General features: G+C 48.2%; 1 protein-coding gene across 3 annotated transcripts in view; it reads right to left on the reverse strand.

Moving 5' to 3' along the window:
- Positions 1-1,271: 1,271 nt before the first annotated feature.
- The window catches only part of Znf395 (zinc finger protein 395), a 40,708-nt gene continuing 15,953 nt past the window's right edge, over positions 1,272-26,026 (reverse strand). For 2 of the 3 annotated variants that reach the window (XM_057786617.1, XM_057786614.1), the window contains exons 2-10: positions 14,315-14,585; positions 12,880-13,085; positions 10,468-10,577; positions 8,469-8,707; positions 7,817-7,917; positions 6,748-7,048; positions 5,134-5,226; positions 4,287-4,390; positions 1,272-4,018 (exon numbers count right to left, since the gene is read on the reverse strand). In XM_057786617.1, coding sequence (XP_057642600.1) covers positions 3,907-4,018; positions 4,287-4,390; positions 5,134-5,226; positions 6,748-7,048; positions 7,817-7,917; positions 8,469-8,707; positions 10,468-10,577; positions 12,880-13,085; positions 14,315-14,563 — 1,515 coding nt within the window. In that variant the 5' untranslated portion in view covers positions 14,564-14,585 and the 3' untranslated portion in view covers positions 1,272-3,906. The remainder of the gene's footprint in view (positions 4,019-4,286; positions 4,391-5,133; positions 5,227-6,747; positions 7,049-7,816; positions 7,918-8,468; positions 8,708-10,467; positions 10,578-12,879; positions 13,086-14,314; positions 14,586-26,026) is intronic. The other variant, XM_057786616.1, reaches the window with a different exon arrangement.

Below are 26,026 nucleotides of genomic sequence, written 5' to 3' on the forward strand. Positions count from 1 at the left end.
CCATGTTGAACTGCATAGAGAATACCGGGGAGGGAAGGGGGACCAGAGAGCTCTTACAAGGGCAGCACAACCCCCTTCATACTCCAAATGTCCTTTGAACACTTAAACACATCCCCCACAACTTCCTGTGGCCTGGCTTGACAGACTCTTGGAATGATTAAAGTTGAATAAGCCAATGTCTATATGGGGGGGGGGGGTCCTTTCTGCTTCTAGGACCCTGCCAACAGAAGCCAACTTAGCTAGCATCTGTCCACAACCTGTGAAAGTCAATGCCCTGCAGAGACTACACAGAGAACCCCTTCTGTAGACACCGTGCTATGGTTTGACATGTCTGGGGAGGTCCCCAACCTTCATGTGCCTTGATATGCTGGAGGCATAATGTTTGGGGTGGCAGTGGGAGGTCGTGCCTGAGGAAGGGACCCCAGCCTCTCTAGCTTCCTACGTTCACACTGTGATACCTCCCTTGGTATGAGTTCCCAACATTGCCACCTGTTCCAGAAGGTGATGTGTTCAGTGCAAAACCCTGCACCATAGTGTTTGGTCTTTCAGCCTCTAAACCTCTTGCTTTCAAAGTTAGCCCACCTCAGGTATTTTATTATAGCTATGAAAAGCTGATGGATATATAGAATGTAGATGGATATACAGAATATAGATGGATATATAGAAAATATATTTTCTCCCAAGTTCCCAATCCAGTCTCCATCAGGCATAAACATATGCCCATAATATGTCCTCTTCTGAAAATGAATGTAAGTCATAGAAAAAATTCACTGCCCAGATTACAATACCAATGCCATCACCCCACCCTAACCCAGTCCGTACCCTTGGCAAGATATCAACCTCCACTCCTCATCTGTTAAAGCAGCTGTTCTCAAAGGGTCATGATCCCTTTGGGGGTCGCATATCAGATAGCCTGCATATCAGATACTTACAATTCATAACAGCAGCAAAAGTGCAATTATGAAGTATCAATGAAAATAATTTTATGGCTGGGGGTCCCAGAACACGGAGGAAGGCAATAAAGGATTGCAGCATTAGGAAGGCTGAGCACCACTGCCATCAGCTCTCGGTCTGCTCCCTGGTAAATATGGCCCTGCTTGAATTTGTTTTAGGACTTTGAACCTAGAGCCACACATGTGCTCCTCCACCGAGCTGCACTCCCTACCAAGCGACTGAAATTATAAGTGAATGGGTCTCGATGCCTACAGTGTCTCGTGATACCATGTGCGACCTACTGTAGAAACAGCAAAGAACTCAGTGCAGGCACACACTAAGTCAGACAATGTACCATTTTATTCCTTATAAAATATATTTCATATCATTGCTGTAAAAACATTACATTTCATTTCACATTTAAAAAAAAAATCTTAACAGTAAAAATAATACTTGGAAGACAGCAGGGCTGGGGTGGGGGAGGGGAAGAAGCGCCGATAAGACAAATTCACAGATGGGATTCTTCTCCCTTCTTGTTTTGCTTTCATCTTTTTTTTTACTTTTATTTTTTATTTATTTACTTTTTTGCCCCTGGTAAAGTCAGAACCTGGGGTGACCAGAAAGTAACAAAACAGATTTCTTCCACCAAATCCGTTTCCATATCCAATTTCACAGGGTCCTCTGAGGCGTCGAGCTATACACTGTGACAAGGCAGCCATTGCTCGCAGCACTGTCTGAAGTGGCAACAACTGCTTCCAGGGCCAGGTTAGAAGCCTTATCATCGATCCACGCCTATGTTACCGGAGAGCCCTTTGGCTCTGTACCTGAGACTCCGGCTGGCCACAGACAGTAACCCTGGACTCGCAGAATGGAGCTGGGAGTGGTGCAGGCTCACTTGAGGCCGCTCCCAACATGGCACCAAGTCTAAAAGGAACTCTGAGAGCGCTCCGAACAACGGAAACACGGCTAGACAGTTTCCAGGACAACTACTTGCAAACTAGGGCCTGCTGGTTTCAGAAGCACACCTGTGGCACCTTCACCCAGTCAGATTCCAAACCCAGGGGCTGGGAGGCAGGGAGCTAGAGATGAAGGAAGCGGGCCTGACGGCTTGGTGTGCTCACCAACCACCCTTGCCCTTCAAACCCAAAGCCAGACCATGTGACGGGAACCAACATGAAAGCATCAAGATGAAGGAGCACGGGGGAGGAGGGGGCAAGACAACAGTGGGCGGGAGGCCACCACCGCCAGGAGAGAGAGAGAACTATTGCCAACATGGAAGGCTGCACAGAAACAGAAAAAAACAGAACTGAACAAAACCAAAACTCTCTCAGTTTCTAAGCCATCCCATCTATTTCTTTTTCTTTTTCCTCTTCCTTCTCTGCCTGGCAAGCCAATGGCATAGGAAGCCTGCTTCGAATGGAGAGAATTATTATGGTCAGTTACATCTGCATGCTCCAAACTGAGGCTGGGGGATTACAATGCCTCTGTTGAAGTGGAGGCTTAGTCCACACTGGGAGTAAGAAGGGGAGAGGAGAGTTTCCTGGTGGGGTTTCTACATGCCCAGAAACTTTGTCTCTCTGTCTCTATTGTCCCCTCCCCTCTCCAGTAAGATTGGAAGCTGAGCATCATGGGAAGTAAGGAGAGAAAAGAGACTTCTGCTGCCAGCTTTTAATTATCCATAAGGTTGAAGGAGAAGAAGAACCCAGGGCTGCCTCTGGCGGGCTAGATTTGTTATAAAAACAAACCCTACCAAAGACACTTGTGTCTCTCCCCTCCGTCAGCAGCCCTGGCTACCACTACAGCCTTCATATCACATACAGTCTCTTGGGTTCTTAAGTGTACTTAGTGTGTCTCAGACTGAAAAGCAGACGTGTGTTTCCCATGTAATTAATGTCACCAGCGGAGCCTCAATGGTCAGGAGGATGGACTCCGTAAAAACTGCCCAGTCCCTAGAGAGGTGGCCTGGTGGAACTCCCTGAGCCCATGACACCTGGGACTTCAGTCCACAAACGCTGGGTCTGGGAAGTCATGTTCAGCAGGCGCAGGCACAGTCTGCTAGGATCTCCCAGAGCCCACTCGGAAAGAAGGCTTCAACATCAAAGACTCCAACTGCAGACAGAACCAGACATTCTAAAGCCTCTGTGGCACTGGAGGGAAGAGGCCTCAGGAAGGACTTTACTCAGCGGGAGCAGTTTCTGTGGAGACCCTCCACACTTCCTCTCAGAGCTGAAAGGATGCTCACGGGTAGTGTTTCAAGGCTACATTCTCAAACTTAATTCATATTAGCCTTTTGGTTCAGTGTTTTGGGGGACAGGCTTTGAGAAGAAGCCACATGTTTACTAAAAGGCAATCCAACATCTGAGAGGGCCCAGATCCAAAAGTTGACACGTAAAAGGGTGTCCCTCTTCTGTCCCCAGAGGCTGCTCCCACAGAAGTAACCCTGCATCTAGCCAAGTACAGCCAGCAGCCTACTTTTCTCAGAGCCCTGCTACTGCTCCCTGGGTCATCCACCTGCCAGAAAGGGCTTTTCTTTTTTCTAAGAAAAGGAAATTAATTTTGCTCACAGTCCATTCTGGAACAATTAAAGGAGCAAAGGTTTCACCAGCTCAGCACAAAAATGGGCAAGGCATCCTGGCCTACTTTTGATGCACACAAACTAGTCCCCAAGAGGGGGGGGAATAATTCTTTGGTCTCTGGTTCGCTGCAGAATACCCTTGGTCAATTTTGGCTCTCTCCTATTTTAGGGGGAAAAATATTTTCTTTTCTTTTTTTTTTTTTTTTGTTTTTTGTTTTTTTTTTAAAATAAAACATTCCCACAAGGGGGAGAAAGTGTTTTTAAGTGTTAAATCTTAGCCAAAGGAGTCCCAGCGGCCCACATCCACTCCACATCTCTCTGTGTTCTGCTGATGGCTGCAGGCCTGGAGACCTCCTGGTTTCCAGGCAGGGTGAGGAGTGGGGCTGGGAGAGGCAGGCTCAGTCCAGGAAACGCTGGCAGGCCTTCTTCCACCGGCAGGCTGTGCACCACTGGTCCCGGTGCTCTATGCCGTACACCTTACGGCACTTCTTGGCTTCTCCGCGGGCTTTCCTGACAGGAATGAAATGAGGGTGGTGTCAGGTAATGGAGGTTAGACCCAGTTGATAGCCACGCATAAGCAGGCAGGCACGCAGGAGCTAGGAGGGGTGGCTTCTGGCAGAAGTTGGTGGGACCCACAGTCAGAGACTCAGGGGAGAGGAGCCAGTTCCACCAGTGTGGCCTCTGTCTGGAGACAAACCCTGGAGACTAAAGTTGGGTCAATTTATCCCCAGTGCTGACAGGGGGCAGAAACCCCAAGGCTAAGGATGAAATGGCTCACCTGGAGCTGCTCTGAGCCCGGGGTGGGGAGGTGACAATCAGGTGAGACTTCACTGTGGGCGGTGGCTGCTGGGGCTCGCTGAAGCTGAGTGACCGACTGCGGACCTGGGTATGAGGGGAAATAAGCACAGCTGTGAACATTAGACTCCCTCAGGACTGCAATGAAACTCCCTGGGATCTGACATGCATGCCTCCCTGAGCCCCACAACAGGTGCTGGTACAGGGGACCATGCAGCCTCCCCAAGAAGGTCAGTCTCAACAGATGGGGTCAGGTTAGGGCCAGAGACAGGAGTCACCCTTAAGGTTTTAGGGGAATTAGATGGAGTTACCATACAAGGTGTAAATGGAGACATTGAACTGCCTTAGTGACACCTTCTGTCAACTAGGTTCTGCCACGTGTGATACTTCTCTGTGGCAGATACTTGAAACTAGAGTCACCCACATGTGGTCCTAATGACTTCCAATCTATTTCAGTTCAGAGTCATGGGTACAAGTTCATGGTGGTCTGAGACTTCTGGTGCAGCCCACCCGGCCTCCGAGTGGTCTTCCTTCTTGTTCTCCCTTCCTTCCATCTAGGCATCAGAACTCTAACAAGCACTCAGACATTCACAGAGCAAGGGAGTGAGCTTACCCTTGTCCAGTACATTTCTAAGGAAGGAACTACTCCACCCTGGCTCCCCGTGAAGACCCCTCCTAGCTACTGAGAGGAGTTGTAGCCAGATAGAGGAGGATACACGATGATCTTTATGAAGTATAGGGACAGAGACAGGCAGCATCAGTCATGTGCTGTCTCCTCCAGCCCTGGGGGTGTATGCAAGAGCTTTGGAGGTATCGAAGCGCACACTCACCGGAGAGAGCGGGGAGGTGGTGGTAGGGGCAGCAGCCCAGCTAATGCTGGTGTAGATGTGGGGAGAGACGGGGATCTGGAAGGATGGCAGAGCCTGCAGAGACAAGAGTGTGTTAGTCTGTGCTCCAACTCAACTGCCTCAGGTTCCAGTGACTTCCCATTAGCAACCGAAGGAGGAGCTCTGCCCAGGCAAGACGGCTAGATAGGTTTTCCCATGAGCAGCCTCAAAGCCATCTAATCCATCATCAGCACAGCCTCCTTCTTCCTGAGAGGTGCTGATCTTACTCTGTAGTCTTCCCTTTGGGGGTTGCTTATATGCCAACCCCATGATTTAGTCCTTACAGGGTGGTAGTCAGTGGTTGGGTCACCTATGGAGAACGTGCTTCAGGCAAAACGTCCAAAGCCCTCTAAGTCTGAGTAGTATTTCCGAGAAAGGACAGAGAACTGCCAGACAACTCCTCAGGTACAGGCAGGGATGTCTGATTTAGGTCTATCTCTAACCGTACTGGCTACAATGTCAGCTAAGGCTGAACCTCAGACAAACACACACTAAGGGACCACGAATTCTAATGAGGATAGCCTGCTCTTTTGTACTTTTTCTCACCGAAAGTATTATTGGTTTGGGGGTTTTGTTTTATTTTGATTTGTTTTGTTGTGGTGGTACTTTTGCCCTTACTATGTAGCCCAAGCTGACCTTGACCTCCCAGGTGCCAGCATTTTAAGTATGACAAGCACACCTGGCTGGAAAAGCACTACTTTTTATTTACTAACTTGCAAACTGGTCAGGTCTGCTCAAATCAAACTACAAACACAGAAAAGGTTTTAAACCAGCATACGGGAATGAGAGCCTTGCTTGCAGGGTGAAGGTCATTCTAAATGACAGTGTCATCCTCCACATGACAACTTCCCCAGGCCCAAGAGAATGATAGAGTTTTCTCCTTTGGGCCTATGCCATGCCTTACCGTGTCTCGAGGAAATGGCACTTTGACAACTTATAATTAGTTCCAGCCAACCCCACTCCACCATGTACGTCATGAGGTCATGCCTTAATCTAACTGGAAGGCTTACCTAAGCCAGTGTTGACATCAGGTAGATGCTCAGAGCAGTAGCATTCAATGTAAGACACTGCTCGGAGCTAAGGAGTTGCCTGGGAAGCCCTGTATGACCCTGTCGACTCTTCTAGCCGGTCTTGGAGGTGACAGCTCTCGGTTCACATCCTGATATGCGCTGTTCTTTGCACTGAGTGTCTGAGTGTTTGTTGCTGTCTGAGACAGAGTTGGCACATAGCCCAAGTTGGCTCTACCACATGGGTAAGGATAACCCTGAACTCCTTCCTATTCCTCCTGTCCCCACCCTGAGGGCTAGGATCGCAGGTGTGTGCTGTGTGTCTTACACTGGGTTTACGCTCAGAGCAACCCAGGGCCCTGCACATGCTCGGTAAGCAACTCTACCAACTGGCCTACATCTCAGCCTTTCCTTTTCCTTCTCTGTGGAAGTAAGATTAACAACTTAGCCAAAAGGCTCAGTCTTAATAAGGTATGCAGAGGCCTGCGCTCCAACAGCCAGTGACCACTGAGGCCCCAGGCTAAGCCCCCAGCATATGCCTGTTCCAAACCTGGTATGCATGGTCAGCCTGAATGTGCCAGAAGGAGCCAGGAGCTGACTTGCTGAGTGCAACTGAAGGCAGGGGAGACTCCATGCCAGGGTGTTCAGGGCCAGAGGACTGGACTTTGGGTGGAGGCAATGAAAGAGCAGCAAGGGACGGGCTGGTCACACGGGAGGTAGGGGCTGGCTCGCCGTTGGGTGTCCCAGGGGCAGGGGGAGCAGCCACAGCCAGAGCAGATTCTTCCTTCATCTGCATCTCTGTATAGTAAAAGTCTTCCTCCCGCTTGAACTGATCAGAGTCCACAGTATCCCTGTGTGGAGCAGACATTCGACCATCGTTAAGAACACGCTGCCTTAGTTTGAAGCCAGAGAAGAGAAAGGTACAAGGAGGAAGTGACCACTTGTGCCCACCCAGGAAGTTGGGGGAGGGTACCCAAGAAAATACTCAGGAGCCCTGCGCTCAGAGGCTATCATAAGAGATTAGAACTGCCCACCCATGGAAGCTATTCTTCCCAGCACGAGGGCTCACACCACAGTGAGCGTGTATGAATGCAGATCTAGTCTTGTTATGAGCCCCCTTGGGGCCCACCCCATCTACAGCATGCTCTCGCATCCGGTGAGGCAGTGGATGCCAGAGGAGCTGCCCTGAGGGTTCTGTCCAGAGATGAGGCCCTCACGTTGGCGTCACGGCGCTGATATAGACCTAACTTCCATTTACAGAAGCAGAAGTAAAACTTGGCCACTAAGCCTAAGCCACAGAATCTCACCAGTGACTAAATCAAACCGTTCTATTTCTACCCAGAACTGAAACATCTTGCTTCCTACACCAGGTAGGAAGATTCCACCACAAGATACACAGAGCTAACACTCTGGCAACAGCACCAACACTGACCACAATATAAAGAGTCTCCCTGCCCAGCGAAGGCATCATACATTCAGTGGTCAGAGAGGGGGACTGGGCAGTGCCTGTAGCAAGCCATTTCATTAGAAGCCTCTGGGCTGCGAGTCCTGTGGAGTTAGAAGGGTGGAGGCACACCTAAAAGGCACCTTAGGCAAGAGGCACTGAGCTCTGGACCTACCCCAGGTGGAGGGCTTTCACGTGCCGTTTGATGCCCACGATGGAGCGCAGAACTTTGCCACAGCTGGGCCACAGGCACTTGTACATCACCTTCACGGAGTTCTAGGGGGGAGAAAGAAGTCTTAGTAACCAGGGTGTGTGCATCCTCTCCCTGGCCCCTCTCGTCACCTGATGAGGACTTCAGCTGGCTGCCATCCTCCGCCAGACCCAAAAGAAAAACCTCCAGGCAGGGGGCTCCCAGAGAGCACAGAACCATGCCCAAGAGAACCTGAGCGTACCTGGTGGCCACACTCGGGGAAAAAAAAAAAAAAAAAAAAAACCTAGTAGTACACTTGTGATACCAACGAGTGGCAGAGACAGTAGATCCTAGCCTATTTGGTGAGCTTCAAACCAGTGAGAGCCTATCTCAAACACTAAGATGGCATGAGGTAGGAGAAATGAACAGCACCTCAAGACAATACCTGAGGTTGATCTTTGGCCTCCAGGTACATGCACACCCACAAACATACACACCCCCAAAAAGGAAAAGGAAGCAGCCTCAGTCTAGGGATTTCACCAACAGGTGCCACAAAGGAAAACTAGAAGCACCCGGGACCCATGGAGTCCCTGCTCCCCTGGGGATGGCTGTCCCCACATGCTCATTGGTCACCTACCTTCCTCTTGCGTGGGGCTGGTTCATCCAACAGGAATGGGTCGGAATCCGTCTCAAAGCCATGATCGGTTTGGGGAGACCCAAAGGCGTCACCCAGGTACTTGGGGCTGGCCTGAGGGTGGGGAGGCGAGGGGGTAGAGACGCCACTGCTCCCGCTCCAGTGCCCGCTGGTAGTGCTGCTGCCGCTGTCTGACACGTCACCACTCTCCTTCCACGGGTCACCGCAGGCTGCACGAGAAACTAGCCAGAGAGAGGAGAAAGGACACTCAGGGGGCTTGTCCCCAGGAACAGAGAGAAGAAGGGAGCAAGTAAATGGTGAAAATCAAAATATTACTAAAATTTTAATTATTAAAGAAATTTCTTCCTGAGCTACAAGATGGGGGAGGTGCAAATGCTATGGCAATTTTTGGTGCTATAACTGCTCTGCCTGGTGGACATTTTCATCACTGAGAGAAATCCCAAGCCTAGATTTTTTTTTTTTTTACTTTTTTGATTGATGGGTTTGTAGGCTACTTCAGACTCAAGCTGGACTCTCCTTTATGCCTTGCCTTCAAACCCAAGTCAATTGATCGCAAAGATGATCTGAAAGTCTAATACATGGGAGCAGCAAGAAAGAAAAAACCACCAAAACCAAAAAACTTACGCTCCCAGCCACCCAGCTCCTATCCAGACATTCAGAGTCTCCTGACCCTAGGCCTGAAGACACATTGCCACACCCTAAGGAATCAGGACAGATCTGAAGACTGGGCCAACTCCAAGGTTCCATGTTTCCAAACATGGGATGCTGGATAAAGAGCCCCTCCTCCCCAGGTACCCCTCCCCAATCTTAAAACTCTCATCACTTGCTCTTCCTGGAAACTGAGAGATTCCCATCGCGACTCACAGAGCTTAAAATAGTAACTATTCAGGGCAGAACTCAAGAAGCATCCAAAACAACTGATCATGGACCCATGAACATGGGCCCAAGAGGGAACCGCAGCCTTGTCTCCCCGACCCCCTTCAGCTCCTTTCCTGAATCTGCTGACTTAACTTCTTGGACTTTTTAAGAATTTAGCATCCCTGCTCTGGGTCGTCTTTGTGCACATTAAAGCAGGCTGCACTGCTGGGGTTCACCACTAGGTGTCCCAAAGTGCAGCGATAGCCTCTGGATGAAATAATTAAATTGGCTTTCAAGCAAAGGAAATTACTCGTGAGGGACACTTGTAGAGGCCACTTTTCTCTCCGTGTGAATTAGAACTAGCTCCATATTCTCCTACAGGCTTTTAAATAGCTTTTAGGACCGGCTGATAAGGAGTTTCCACTAACATAACATCTTGTCGAAAGACTTACTCTGCAGTGTTTTCTGATGCTGCCCTCCCAAGTGCTGGGGAAGCATTTCAGGATTATAACCAGAAGAATTCTGTTTGCATCTATAAACCTGAAGTCATATTACTAGGGACTTTTTATTACAGTATCTGTGTGTGTGTGTGTGTGTGTGTTGTGTGGTGCATAAGTAGAGGTCACAGGATAACTTAGGGGAGTCGATTCTTTCACCATGTGAGTCCCAGGGATCAAAGAGGCTGTCAGACTCGGCAGCAAGCACCTTTACCCACTATGCTATTGGTTTATATAAGGCTTGAGACTTGAGCTCAGGTATTTGGCCTGAAAACCCATGCTAACTTATGAGGCTGACTTACTCACTCAGAAGTGAGTATTGATCATGGGAAACCACTAGGGGGATTGCCAAGCATGGCTCTGCTTTTGCGAACTAAATAAATGTTCCTGCAGGCCCTGTCCAGGCTCCCACGGAACTTGCTTGAGTGCTCATCTTGGCTGGGTGCTAAGTTCAGTCACTGTCACAAAACCCCAAGGACTTTCTGCTCCAATGAAGAACCTGAGCCTCTGACCAACGGTCCTGAGAGCCTCCAGCACCCTATGGCCTGGCATCAAAAGCTGGAAAGAAGGAGCATCAGTTGTGTGCCTCTGCCAGACCAGGAACCAGTGCAACCCCGCTTGCTCACCAGAGAAGATGGGCTCGGTCCCAGGAGGACTCTGCACGACCGGACTGCAAGACAGAGACGTCAGCACCATTGCGGCCATCATCTCGTCCATCTCCACGGCATCCGACTTCCTGCAGTCAAATGGGTGGGGAGCATGTTACTTCCTGGGCCCGGCTGGCCCACCAAGCTCACAGATTAAGCTTCCATAGTCACATTTTCATGGGATCCCCTTACACTGCTATGCTGTCCCCTCAGATCTCCCACCCAAGCAACCAGCATGAGCTCAATGGAAAGTAAAGCAACAAACATGAAAAGTGCTTGTTCTGGGTGGTGTCTCAAGGAGCCCAGGATGAGCAGGTGCCCCCCCACTTAAACCAGGGCCGACACCTGAGATAGTACCGCTCTCCCCAACTCTCCTTCTAACCCTGTAACTTGAAACAGAACATTTTATTTGGGAGTGGAGAGAAGAGTCCGAATGCTAAGAAATAAAGAATGCCCACTAGAATCTAAAACTACCTCCTACCCCTGCCTTATATTCAAATTTAAGAGGAAACAATTACACTAATGGATTTCTCTCTCCCCTCTGCCAAAATAAACACGGCATTCTGTTAGCTTCTGAATGTCAACAGAACCTATTACATAAGTCAGTGAGCAAACAAACCGGGGTAAAATAAATAACCAGATGAAACCATCTCCCACTGTTAAGCTCCATGCTTTAAACAGGCTGCACGGGAGTTTACGTGTGCTTTCTTTTCTCTCCTTTAAATCCATAGTTACATGATTTATAAGTAAAATAAGCACTATCCGAAATCTAAAGTATTTGGGGGAAATTAGAATATAATCAACTGCCAGTGGCTTGCCTATTTCAAAGGACTCTATTCACCCATATTTATACACCGTGTCTACCAAACTGTGCAACTGGGTTTGACCAGATGGACCAAAGTCGTCAACATACATGGTCTTTGTGTTTTCACTTCCTCAGAATAGAAAAATAAGTTCTCTGCTGGCCTTCCACTGGATACGATGCTGTCCCTCTGGTCTTACAACAGTGGGTCTCTGCTGGGCCAACAAGATGGCTCAGTGGGTTAAAAGTGCTTGCTGCCAAGCCTGGCTAGCTGAGTTCAATGCACAGTACCCAGAGAGGAGAAGAGACCTGACTCCTGAAAGTCGTCCTCTGCCATTCACAGGTGCACCATAGCATGTGCACATACTAATTTAAATTACACACATGGGGGCTGGAGAGATGGCTCAGAGGTTAAGAGCACTGGCTGTTCTTCCAGAGGTCCTGAGTTCAATTCCCAGCAACCACATGGTGGCTCACAACCATCTATAATGAGATCTGGCGCCCTCCTCTGGCATGCGGACATATATGGAGGCAGAATGTTGTATACATAATAAATAAATAAATCTTTAAAAAAAAATTACACACATGTAATTTAAAAGCAGTTTTAAACCACCTGGTCTACCAACAGCCCCCACACCCACAGAAGTGGGTGGAATAGAGTTTAGCTGTTTGCATATATCTTGCATGTAAAACAGCTTCAGCTGGCCAAGTTTTTTGCTTTTCATTTTTATTTATTATTATTGTGTTTGTGCACGCTGTGTGAGCTTTAGTGTGCTCATGCTTTGGCACACACGTGGAGGTCAGAGAAAGCTCTGTGGAGTAGGCTCTTCCTGCTACCTTTACAGGGGTCCCAGGCAGAGAACTCAGGTTGTTGGGCTTGCACAGAAAATGCTTCAAACAAACCAAGCCAGGGAAATGGCTTTTAAATCTTAAAAGATCAATATAAATAGACCATTAGGTGCACATCAGGATCTACAGTCCCAGGGCACATCCTACCATTAAGCTCCAAAGTAGAGTATCTATTCTTTACCCCATGGTTCTTAGCACTCAAGTGAAGAATCAGACCATGCTCCAGACACAGCCTGCTGCCCGCCTGTCCAGTTTTAAGCCAACAAAGGATGGCTTTACCTTTTCAAATGCTATTTTAGAATCAAAAGCATTTCACTCCTTGACAGATGATACAAACGATAGTGAATCACAGGAAAGTTTGGGACTCTGATTGGTTTTCACTAGCATACGGCGTGCCTACAGGCTTTTATGTCTGTGGCTGCTGCACCAAGTAGCAATGATGGAGTCTGCTTGGCCCACAAGGCTGAAACCATTTGTCTCCGCACTGTATGGAGCTGGTGCTGGCACTCTGTCTCATCTGTTCCTGTCTCTTCTCGTGAAAACCTAGGAGCCGAGTTTAAACTTCCACCAAACCAACTAGATGTAACCCCTAAAAGAGCTTTGGAGAAGGAAGGGTGTTGTTACCTAGGCTTCCTTCAAAGGATGCCTCTTCTCTCTCTAGCGTCACTACCGCAGCAAGCAGGTACCCAAGACCCCACACGTCCCAGCCCAAATCTATAACCCTCACCACCCCTACATACCTCTTTGGGACATCGATGTTCCTAGACACAGGTCTGTAGGTTGGCACCTGGGATGTGGTACCCTGCAGCTCTGCCGGCCACACCTCTTCCACTCTACAGCAGATCTGCAGCTTCTGGTCCAGCAGTCGCACTGTCACCCTGTCCTCCGCCCAGCTGTGCTGTTCCACCAGGCCCTTGCACTCCTGACCCCCATACCACACACAGACCTGCAGGGGAATGATGGCCCGTGGTCAACACTCAGGACCCGTAGAGATCTCAGTGCCGGGAATCAGGTTGCCTGTTGCAGTCTGTGCTTTGATACGCTCATCTCTAATGTGTGCGTGCTAAGATCCAGTAGACACCCCCAGTGTGCATGTTAGACACAAGACCAGGGTCAGGAAGTGGGGTGTAGTGTGAGTGGACGTCATGAGAACTGCTGCTCTCTCAACGGCCTGTCACAACAGGACAGGATTATCCAGAGAGGAGTGTGAACGGTGATAAACCAAGGTGCAGACCCTTGCAGTCTCCTATCCACATCCTCCTCTCAGACTCTGTTGTTTCCAGAAGTTTGAGCCAAATAAACTACTGTCTACACATTTCTCCCCCTTGGGGATTCCATTATAGCAGCCTGAACGGGCCAGGAGAGAGCAGAGATTCCCAGACACCTGCTGCCCACCCACACTCTCGGGCTATCCACACGGGATCAAACCTTCCTTGTACAGTTCCGCATACACTTTCCACCCTAGAAGGCAGTGAGCAGGCCAGCATCTGGGGTTTCTGTGAACCCTAAATCTATACGCATCCTTCAGTTACTCGTGCCCCTCTCCTTGCCTCTGAACTCTTAAATACCTCTGACTCACTGCTTTTCTTCTGGGGGGTTCTAAGTCCCATTCTCCACAGTATGCACTGGAAAGGGAGGGTGCAGACTGCTCTCTTGTCAGGATACCTGAAATTGAAAAGCTACCTTATCTCATAAGGACAAAGGTCTAGGGGACACCAAGCTTCATGGAAGATAAAGGCCAAGTCTCTGTAGGTGGACCCTGGAGAAGGTAATGGCAGGAGTCTTGTAAATCTAGATCTAGTGATCAATCAGGCCTAGGTGACCAAGGGCCCAGCCATGGCGAGGGGATGCAAGAAAAAAAAATAGTTCTTAGCAGATCTGGACTACACCTCTTCTCTGGCACCTGTGTTGAAGGTCCTTCTCCTAATTTTGTGAATTGAGGCAGACAAGAAGCCACCGAGCTGAGGCCATGCTTTGGCCTGAGGTTCTGAGCATCCCAGAATGCCTGGCCACTTTTTCCTCCACATGGCAATCATGGAGAGGCCCTGGTCTGAAATGACAGCATATTCTCTGTGTAGAGCCCCAGTTTTAGGACTTCCAGCCCATTAGGTGCCGTTAGTCTGCCAATCCCAACACTCGGAGAGAGGGTACCTGTCCATGTTAGCATCAACCTACCTTCTGTCCAGGCTGAAAGGCCACCTGTGGGTGGCCTGAGGTTCCCAGAGTCTTGAGGACCTCCTTGGGCTGCTCCTGGCACACAGGGTCCTTAGAGGTGAGTGAGGGCTGGGATGCGGCTCCTTCTCCTTCCGGCACTTCTATTTGTGGCTCCAAGGGCAGGCTGGCCCCCAGTGGCACCTCAGAGGCACTAGGTCCCAAGACCCGGGCTCCCAAGAGGGAGCGCTTACCAAGACGTCGGGACAGCATGCTGGATACTGGGCTGCGCCTGCTGAGGAGACAAGAGTGTCAGTGTGTCAGCGAGTAATCTCTCTCTCTCTCTCTCTCTCTACCACGTAGGTTGCAAGGATAAACTCAGGACATCGGGCTTGCAGGCAAGCTGCTTTACCTGCTGAGCCATCCTGTTGGCTCTATCTTTTCCTTATAGAGAAAAATAATGCCTATTCCTAGGAGGTCATGTAAAAAAATATTGATAAACTCAAAGAAAATAAAATCATTTGTGACCCTGCCTCCCAAAGATACCCACTCCTCCCCACTCCCATTTTCTTATTTTTATTGTTTTTTTGTTTAAAGACTCCTGTTTCATATAGCTCAGTCCAAAACTTCCTATGCAGCTGGGGATGACCTTGAAGTGCTGACCCTCCTGCCCCCATGTCCCAAGTATTCACCACCATGCCCATCTTATGTGATGCTGGAGGACAAGCAGGGCTCCGTGCATGCTTGATAAGCACTTTACCAACCGAGCTACATCCCCAGCCCTGACTCCAATTTTTTTACCCTCTAAAAACATCCCGCTCCTTCTTCTATAACTTTACTCACGAACTTTCTGGGTTTTTTTTTTTTTTTTTTTTTTTTTTTTTTTTTTTTTTTTTTTTTTGCTGCTGAGGCAAGGTCTTGCTAGGTAACTATGGCTGGCCTGGAACTTATATCAAGTTGGCCTTGACCTGCAGCAACCCTCCTGCCTGAGCGCCCTAAGTGCTAGGATCACAAGAATGAGCTGTCTCACCCAGCTCTGCCACACTTTATTTCTATAAAAACTAAACTAGTAAGCTGACTTTACTTCATGTGATGGCTAAGTTTTTCCTACATCATTAAGTGTTGACCTATAAAAACAGCCGTCAGTACTTTCTTGCGGGGATTTTTTTTTTTTTTTTTTTTTTTTGGTTTTTTGAGACAGGGTTTCTTTGTGTTTTTTTTTGGAGCCTATCCTGGACCTAGCTCTTGTAGACCAGGCTGGTCTCGAACTCACAGAGATCCGCCTGCCTCTGCCTCCCAACTGCTGGGATTAAAAGCGTGCGCCACCACCACCCGGCTCCGTCAGTACTTTCTAGGCAGGTGTTAGCTGCTGTTTAACAAATTCTCCCATTACTTCCTGGAAGGATGGAGTCCCATTTTGCTATCTCAGCTACTCTGCCTTCATCATGCAATCCCTGAGCCCTCCCACCCTGGATAGCATTGCTTCCTTAGTGAGGTTCATCCACATGATATTGCCAGATCAGTCCTGAGCACTTTTGTTGGATACACAGACTCCCAGGCTGAGTTCGCGTCCAAGCTGCAGACAACTTCGGAAACCCACCACGAAACTAACACCACCAGGACTGGAGAGGTAGCTCAGGGGTTAAAGACACCGGCTTCTTTTCCAGAAGACCACGTCTGGTTCCAGTACCCACGTGGTTGCTCACAACCATAACTCCAGCTTCAGGAAATCCAATGTCCTATTTCTGGCCTCCACCAGCACCAAACAGTGCACAGACAGACACACACACAAGCAAAGCACTTGTATGCTCAAAGTAAAAAGAATAAATCATCAAGTAGACAAAGAAAGACCAGCCTCTGCCAACGCACGCTTCCCTCCTCCTCCCAGCTGTCCTGGGCCTCTCAACCACTCTGGGTCTCCACACAGACTTCTGGTCTCTGTTGTTCAAGGTCTCTGTCCATTCAGTATCATTGGTATCTGGCTGAGAACAACTAGGCATGAAGCACATTACAGGTGTGGATGGGCTGGGGTGGGCACTTAAACTCCAGGGTTTTCAGGACCTTGATTCTAACTGCTGCTTCCCCAGCCCAGAACACCATTAGGCTAATTGCACACAGGCTGAATGTCTCAAAAAGGGATTCCAGAACATTCCTCTTCCTCCTCTCCCTCCCCTTTCCCCTTCCTTCCCAATCCATAACCAGAAGCCTATCAGGGTCTTTGAGATAACTGTGGATAAAGTCACTTTCTACCAAGCCTGGTAACCCGAGTTCAATCCACAGGACACGCACAGTAGAACCAACTCCTACAAGTTGTCCTCTGACCTACACACACACATAAATTATATATATATATATATATATATATATATATATATATATATATGCAGTGAACTGCATCTCCTAGCACTAAATACCCTTTAAATACTTGTTAGCATCAACTGTCTTTGAACAGATCTCTAAGCCTTTACTTTCTGCCTGATACAAAAGTACCTCGGGGCTGATTTGTCTGGGTCTCCCGCCACAGCCTCGCCCCACACCATCCTTGCTTCTTTTCCCAACTAGCCAGGCAAGTTCTACTAGCCACCATGTCTACAACAACTAACCAAGACAGGTAAAAACATCTACAAAAGAGGAGGCGGAGAAAGCAAAAGAGCCAGAGGGGACGGAAGACGCCAGAGAAACAAGGCCTCTAAATCAACAGGACTATCTCACAGGAGCTCACAGAGACTGAGGCAGAATGCACAGGGCCCACACCAGGTCCTCTGCAGAAATATCATGGCTTCCAGGTTAGTGCTTTCACGGGACTCCTGAGTGTTCGAGCAAGTGGGTCTCTGACTCTTATGCCTTCTCTTAGGGTCTTTTCCTTCCGCTGGTTTGTCCTTTCTAATTTCAATGTGAAGGCTTTTGTTTTATCTTATTATATTTTGTTTTGTTATATTTTTTAAATGAATGATGAACAAATGAAAGAAAACCTAGCCACTAGGGTAAAGGCTAACAGCTGAACTATACCTGCTGGGAAGGGGAAAATCGGTGTTCGCCACTATCCACTACACTATCCACTAGGTATAGTATCTACTGCACAGCAGCCTCAAGCTCAGGAGCAGACGACCAACATACTGTGGACTCAAGTTTATTTATTTATTTTTTAAAAATGCTTTTATTTGGTTACAGTTTTTTTTCTGTTTTGATGTTTTGTTTTCTTGCTTTAGAGGGGATTGTTTTATTGGGTTTTATTTATTTTAGAAAGAACTTAAAGTTGGGTAGAGGGAGGGAGGAGCTGGAAGGACTTGGAGGGAAGAATATGATCAAACATTTAAACTTAAAACTTGCTTGAAATGATAAAATATAATTTAAAAACAACAAAAGGATAATTTTTAAAAAGTGGCAGCTGGGCAGTGGAGGCACATATCTTTACTCCCAGCACTCAGGAGGCAGAGGCGGGCAGATCTGTGAGTACAAGGCCAGTCTGGTCTACAGAGCCAGGTCCAGGACAGCCTGGTCTACAGAGCCACGTCCAGGACAGCCTGGTCTACAGAGCCACGTCCAGGACAGCCTGGTCTACAGAGCCAGGCCCAGGACAGCCTGGTCTACAGAGAGAGGCCCGTCGCTGAGGGGGGGGGAGGATGAGGAGTGGCAAATGCTGGTTCTCTGTAACCACTGCTCAAAGGCTGTAATCTGATATCTTAGCAGCTTGGCCCAGAGCCCCCAAGAAACAAACCAAAGATGTGGCATGCAGAGACCCCAAGTTAGATGGCTGGTGTCTTCACGCCTCATATTGTGACTACAATTTGAAAAAGAAAAAAAAATGCGTCCCAGATGTTTTTAAACTGCAGCCACTGGACCAGGTGTGTCGCTCAGTGCAGAGTGCATGCCTGGTGTTAAGAGAGGTCCTGGGTCCAAACCCAGGCATCAGAAAAGAACGGCACCGAGTGAAGGAAAGCTAGAGTGTAGTACCACTTACTGACAACAGGTGGAAGCACTACCACGGAGAAACCACCAGCCCTTTTCTTGGCCAAAGAAAAAAAGAAAAAAGGAAAAGGAAAAAAAATCCCAGGAACCACCCCCAGTTTCCTGAGCCGGAAGTTTGGGGTTTCTAGTACTGAAAACGAAGACAGTGGTGTTTCCAAACCTCCTCGGTTCCCAGTCTTCAGGAAGAACCTGAGATGTTTGGGCAACAAACTCTGATGGTGTTTTTGGAAGCCTGTCTTCTTTCTAAAGAATGCGCTTCTGTTGGTTGGTAAGCCTGTACCTTCCAGAAGCCAGAGGGATCTGCACAAATAGGCAGCTCGCCTGCCTCTGGCCTGTTTCCACAGGCTGGCTACTTTCTCCCAAGATCCACTCAAAAACACACATTATGCTCTCAGGACTGAGAAGTAACGAAGCACTAACACCAGAAGTTGGCTGGAAAGACGGGAGCAAGGTCACACCTATTTCAGGGGTGCTAGCTGGGGGTGCTAGCTGATCACCCGGCATGAAGGATCTCACTCTTCCCCCTAGCATGCAAGCCCCCCTCCCGCTGGCCTCTTTCAGGGTCCTCTTCCCCAACCTCTGCTTCTAGCTACTGCTCCCTGGATGCTTTCTCAAGTGCTATTGATGGTTCCTGAATCAGTCATCCCTTGATTTGCCATGCAGCTCTGTAGCAGCAGAGAAAAATGAAGAAAACTATATTGTAGAATAACAAGAACTGGACTTCAGCCTGTGGTCAAATGCTCCTGTCCAATTTTACATTCCCCACTTACAGGATTCCTGCTGGAGCATAAACCTAGGCCAAAATGGTCTCAGAACATATGACAGGGGGGTCTGGAGCCTCAAGTGCTGTCACCAATAGGAAAGGGATGGCTTATGTACTTTGGCTAAGGTCTAGAGATGGTTAACACTCGCCCAGTCTCAGCAAACACACTGCTGATGGCCTTTAATGCAGACATCTGCCACCAGTTACATAACTGGACCTGGCAGAACAATGAAACAAACTCTATGGTTCAGAGTTGCAAACTGCCATTCATTACAGAAGGCTGCTGGACCACGGCATGTCTCAGCACACGCCTGCAAGTGCACAGAGCTGCACACAATGGCTGCGCCTCTCACTACCCAGGGGCATTGTGGCATGCCATGACATCACCTCTGCACTTCTAGGACACAAGTCATAAACCAGTGATTTATTACACAACTCATGGGACTTCTGTCAAAGTTGAGAAGGGTGAAGCTTTGAGCGAGGCTCTTAATTGCAAAAAGTCTGGTTGTCGCTGATGAACAAGCCAAAGTGAAGACACGAAGCTGCAGCTAAACCCCAGCTTTTGTGTCTTTACAGATCTGACAACCAGCGCGTACACAGAAACCTGAGATTTTAGTCCTTAATAGCCTGTGTGCTGTCCTCATCCTTTACTAGAGAATTACCAGGTTTTTTTCCCCTTTAAAACTTTAATGTTTTGAGTTGTTTTTCAATGTTATGTTCTAAATTCAACCAGAGGATGAAGGTTATCAGGAAACCATGTCTCTTATTTTCCAGAAGATCTCCACAGGGATCTATTTCCCATCATGACCACCCAGTATCTTGGCGGATAGGTGCCGTGTGCAAATACATTCACGATCAATCTGGTTTACAGGCCACCACCTGCACTTTGCCACATTCCGTCACCACTACCTGTTGGTTCTCAAGCCTTTGGAGGAAACCAAAACACACTTGGGCTTTTTCTTCATAGAGACAGAAAACCCTACCTGGTTTCAGTTAGAAACCCCAGTGAGGGGGCTGAAGAGAAGGCTCAGCAGTTAACAACATGAACTGTTCTTACAGAAGACCCAAGTTTGGCTCCCAGCACCCATGTCAGATAACACAAACCATCAGCAACTCTAGTTCCAGGAGAATTAACAGCACACATAGCAAAAATAAATGCAACAAACAAACAAACAAAAGAAACTAAATCCCAGTGAGGGCATCCAAGGCCCTAACCCAAAGTCTCTAATCTCAGCTATTCACCAAGTTCTTGTATGTGTGCATGTGTGTGCACTGTGGGAACGTGTGCATGTGTGTGCACACTGTGGGAACGTGTGCATGTGTGTGCATCCTGCGGGGATGTGTGTGTAGGGCGACCTCCTGTGAACACCAGGCTAGCTGGCCCTCTGCCCATATCACTGTAGGATCACTGAGGTTACAGACACGAGCTTCTATGCTCAGACTCACTTTGTTTCTGGGGACTTGGACCCAGGTCTTCATGGCTGTACAGAGAGCACTTTCTAGCCATCTCCCCAGCTCCTGTATGCCATTTGTTTTAGGGTGAGGGCATATATAGCTAAGATTTCTACACTACCATCAAGATATACAGCACTGAACACATCTGTGACCCCTTTGGTGTTTCTAAGCCCAGCAGCTGGTGAGCGAGTAGAGGTATTTGCCTCCAAGCTTAACAACCTACACTTGATCCCCTGGACCCACATGGAGAAAACCAACTCCTGCAAGTTATCCTCTGACCTGGACACATGTATTGTGGCATGCATACCCACACCCAAAACTTACATAGGTAAGATGTAATTTTTTTAAATTTCAAATCAGCTGTCCAGACAGCAAAAAATTGGATTCTCAGGGTGTTCTAATTGTCTTATTCTGAAGATCTTTTAAAAAACAAAACAAAACATAAAAACAGGTTACACTGTATCAGAGTCCCGTAATTTGGATGAATTTAAATAAGGTCAGCCAACTAGGAATCGGGCTGGAGCCCTTTCCGCAGCATCCCGGTAACAGGGCGCGCAGTCTCTTGCTGCTGTGGGTAATAGATGTAATAGGATAATGGAAGGGAAGAATAATGGTCTCAAATAACAGAGCCATTTTCATATGCCAGTGGATGGGCCAGAGAAACAGGTCATCTGATCTGGTTTCCAGCAAATAATAAATGAACCTGATCAACAAATTATGCCTGTGGGTCTCACAGCCCAGCTGTCATTCAACAGGGTGACAGAGGCAGTTCTGTTTGCCTACAGCAGGAAGGGAAGGGGTTCACAGCTCTCCCCAGCAACACACTCTCCCTCCCCTTGCACCTATCTCCTCCTCCTCTCAGAAACACAGCACCCTTTGTTCCTAACTGTTCTGCTTGCCTAAGGCTATCGAACAAGACAACGCTCAAACACAACGCCTGGGTTCTCATCTGAAAACCTAAAACACCATGAGCTCTCATATGGTGCTACAACGCTGAAAATTCCACACGTGACCTCACATAACAGGTCACAGTGAAAACACAGGCACATTAAAAACAGTGTGCAAGGAGCTCTGGAGACTACTTGGCAGTTAAGAGCACTGGCTGCTCTTACAAAGGGCCAGGTCTATTCAGTTCCCAGCACCCACATGGCAGTTTGCAACCATCTGTAACTCAAGGTCCAGGAGATCAACACCCTTTTCTGGCCTCAGAGGGTACCAATCATACATGTGATACATATATACATGCAAGTACTCATGCATACATACATATATACACATAGGAATAAATAAGTAAAATTACCTTCAGAGTATATGACTAAGGTGTGATGAACAAATGACTTCTAAGTTTGGTCGAGGGTTCCCTGTCCAGGATATGTTATTATACATTTGCAGATATTCCCAATTTGGGGACAGGGTTCAAGATCTGATACACGTCTGTTCCCAGGCACTTCTGTTGAGGAATACTCAACCTGCAGCAGTGGTGCTACTGAGCCTCTTTAAGACTGTATTTTGCTTGTCAGTCCAGGTTTGTTATTGTAAACAAGGCTTCCCAGAGTCCCAGACTCAAGGAGAGTTAATCTGGGGCCTGGAAAGATGGCTCAGCGGTTAAAAGCACTTGCTCTAACAGAGGATCCTGACTGGGTTCTCAGCACCGACATGCAACTCACAACCACTCCTCACTCAAGTTTTAGATGATTTGATGCCCTCTGCTGACCTCCTTGGACATTGCATGCAAGTGGTATACAAAGACACAGGCAAAACACTCCTACACATAAAATAAATTTTATTTATTTATTTATTTATTTATTTATTTATTTATTTATTTATTTTTTGGTTTTTCGAGACAGGGTTTCTCTGTGGCTTTGGAGCCTGTCCTGGAACTAGCTCTTGTAGACCAGGCTGGTCTCGAACTCACAATAAAATAAATTTTAAAATGAAACAAAAATTAGTTCTAAAAGAAGACTTGTTTCCCCTGACATGCAGACATCAATGCAAGGCAGAGGGCTGTAGAAATGGTCCCATTGGCCGGGCGGTGGTGGCGCACGCCTTTAATCCCAGCACTCGGAAGGCAGAGGCAGGCAGATCTCTGTGAGTTCGAGACCAGCCTGGTCTACAAGAGCTAGTTCCAGGACAGGCTCCAAAACCACAGAGAAACCCTGTCTCGAAAAACCAAAAAAAAAAAAAAAAAGAAAGAAAGAAAAGAAAATGGTCCCATTGTTAAGAGCATTTGTTGCTCTTGCAGAGGACCCAGGTTCAATTTCCACATGGCAATCCACAACCCCAATTCAAAGGTGCTTTCTTATGGCCTCTGTGGATATGGACACACGTAGCACACATACATACATACACAGAGAGAGAGAGACAGACAGACAAAACACTCATACACATTTATATAAAAAGTAAAGCAGTCTTGTTTTGTTTTTTAAATACATGTGTTTGAGTGTTTTAGATGTGCCCACATAGGTACCTGGTTCTGACAGAAATCAGAGAGAAATCAGATCCCCTGGAACTAACTGGAGTTTCAGATAGCTGCGAGTTGCCATATGGATATAAAACTGAACCTGGGTTCTCTGCAAAAGCAACAAGTGCTCTTAACCACCGAGTCATCTCTCCAACGCAAGACAAGGTTTCATTTTATTTTTATTTATCTACTTATTTGTGAGTTTATGTTTTTTGAGACAGTATTTCTCTGGGTAACTTTGGTGCCTGCCCTGGAACTCGCTTTGTAGACCAGGCTGGCCTTGAACTCACACAGATCCTCCCTGCCTCTGCCCCCAAGTGCTGGGATTAAAGGCGTGTGCCACCACCGCCCAGCTTCAAGGCAGGGTTTTAAACAGCACACAAACTTAGTTCTAAGATTGTTCATAAAAGCAGGCACTGAGACAGGTCTTGTGGTACAAGGGCCGTGATCCGAGCTAATCAAGAAGTTGATGAAGAGGAACACACGTTCAAAGCCTGCCTAGACTACAGAGTGAATTCAAGGTAAGCTGGGGAAACTTGGTGAGACACAGTCTCAAAATATTAATAAAGGTGGAAAGGTTGGGGGTACCCAGAAGTAGAGCTCTTGACTAGCATGCACCAAACATGCCCTGGCTTCAACTCCTAGCACACACACATAGAAAACAAACCAACCAGCAATGCAGGCAGTGCACACCTGCAATTCCCGTAGTCCCGAGTACTGGGGAGCCTGGAAGAGGAGCACAAGGATCCCTGGGGCCTAGCAGAACAGCCTGGGCAACACAGCAAATAAATGAAAAACCAGAGAGGGAATGATGAGGTTAAAGCTGACTGAAACCTGGCTGAAACTCCTCCGTGAGCCTCCCCAAAGAGGGTAGGGAGATAAAGAAGTGCTGACTGGGCGTTCTCCCCAGAGCCAGGTCTCCGGGGAGGGAACTGGGAGCCAGCGTTTCCCCAGGGAGACAGGCCCCAGACATCCAACGGCTCTGCGGTGTTTCAAGGTAAGTCTGAGAGCTTGGTGCTGGAGCTTAAGGGACGAAGGAGGACACTCGTGTGGCTTCCTGTCTAGTCTCAACAGACATTTTCAGGGCTGCTTTATTTTCCTGCGCCCCTACCCCACCCCAGTAACTCAATAAAATACAGAGGATGGCTCAGGCATAAAGGTACCTGTCGCCAAGTCTGACAACCTAACTTCGATCCCTGGCCTGGGACCTACATGGCAGAAGGCTATGCTTGCAAACTCTCCTCTGGCTGAACTCCATATGCATACACACAATAAGTAAATGTAAAAACAATTCTTTCTTTCTTTATTTATTTGTAAAATAATTCTTGATATATAGGGCCAAAAGTGCCCCTGTTTTATGGCTGAGAGAATAAGGTCCCTCACACTAGCAATGAGGGGGTGTACATTTACAGCTTCCCTGGCTCCTCCTGGTCTGGCTCTCCCTTCTCCAGGAATTGGGGGGTAGGAAGATGGCACAGGAAAGGAAGGGGACTCTGGAGGAAAAGAGGGTGATTTTTCACTAGGAAGAAGGGTCTTTGTGAGTGGCAAGCAAGGTTGGCAAAATGGGCATCGCAAAACATTCAGCAGAGAGTCCTAAAAACCTAGCAAGCCAGTGGCAGACACTAGAAAGACAGGTTAAGTATTAACAGGACCCAAGGTCCCCTCCTGATGCTCAGTGAACAGGGTGATGTTTTACTCCTTGAAGAATGAAGCAGGGCATAGGATATAATTCATATTTTCTTTTCAGGGACATGGACTAAAGCAAACATACTTTGAAACCGGGCCATCATTTGAATGAATTAACCTCAGACCCTGTGATGCCACATGAACGGGAATGATGGATGACGGTGAACCCTTTAGAAGAGGAGGCTGCAGAGTTCAGACGTCACTCCAGCGAATGACCACTTTTCCAGACAGGGCCAAGCAAACAAGCAGTGGGCTTGGAGGACGCGCGGAAGGACCTGGTGATGCTCCTGGCTGGAATCAACAGGTCATCCAACGGCCCTGCCACTTCCCTGCGGTGGAGAAGCGGGGCACTCAGAGCTACAGGTGTCCAGTGCCTGTACCACCAACTCGGGCAGCAGGCTGAAGACGGCACACACCGCAAACACAGACACAAGAGACACTGTGCCTGCAAAGACACTCAGCACTGAGGGTAGAAATCAAAGCACCGCACAAGAACCCCTCAGGAATCCATGTCTACTCCAGAAGCCACCAGCTTCTGAAAGACTGAAAGTCTACAGCGCCCCCCCCATTGGTGAAGGCGAGAATGCATCTGCCTCATTGAGCCAATGCCAGCACCCCAAATCCAGAAGGAACATGCTCCTGTCCCTGCCGTTGGGTCCATGCTACATAACACAGCAAGTGACTCAGAGCGGTCACTGTCCATCCAGCAGCCATCTAGGAAGAACTGGCATTGCACCAAGGTACCGTACCAGAACCTGAAATACGACTACCCACTCTCAAGGGAATCCAGAAGCCTACAATGGATGAGCCACTAATTAACTGAAATCCCAACAAAGCTGACTTCAGCAAGATGGGGGAAAAAGAAATCCAACCTCTTGCTGTTAGAGGCCTCCCGGCCAAAGAACCCCCGGGTTCAGCACTCAAACCGTGCTCAGTGCCAAACTAGACATTCGGGGAGTCCAGAGTGAGATCCCGCCTGTCTTCCGCATGACTAGCTGCCTGTCACCTCTTTTCAGCCATGGGCTGCTCCCCTGCTCAGCTCCCCTGTGCCTACATCTGTCTTGGGGCCCTGCCCAGGGTGTTCAAGGCTGACTGCCAAACTTCCCTGGGGTGTGGCCTGGCCAGCCTCCTGGAGCAGATCCGGCCCACACTGGTGCTAAGACACATTTAAGCACTGACTCACCAGAAACCTGGGGACAGGGGCACCACAGAGCAGAGCCCCAGCCCCTAGCCATCTGCTGACTTAGCTATACCAGGGCCTAGCTCCTGAAGACAAGGCTAAGCAGAGGAAGAAGAGTTTGAAGGTCCCAACCTGCCTTGAAAAGAATGTGTGGTCTGCCCAGAGGCAAACATCTATGATCCCAGAGCACAGCTGCTCATGTCTCCTTCATTAGAACTGCTG

Source organism: Chionomys nivalis, chromosome 12 (genome assembly GCF_950005125.1).
Source record: "Chionomys nivalis chromosome 12, mChiNiv1.1, whole genome shotgun sequence".
In the NCBI taxonomy this organism is placed as follows: Eukaryota; Metazoa; Chordata; class Mammalia; order Rodentia; family Cricetidae; genus Chionomys; species Chionomys nivalis.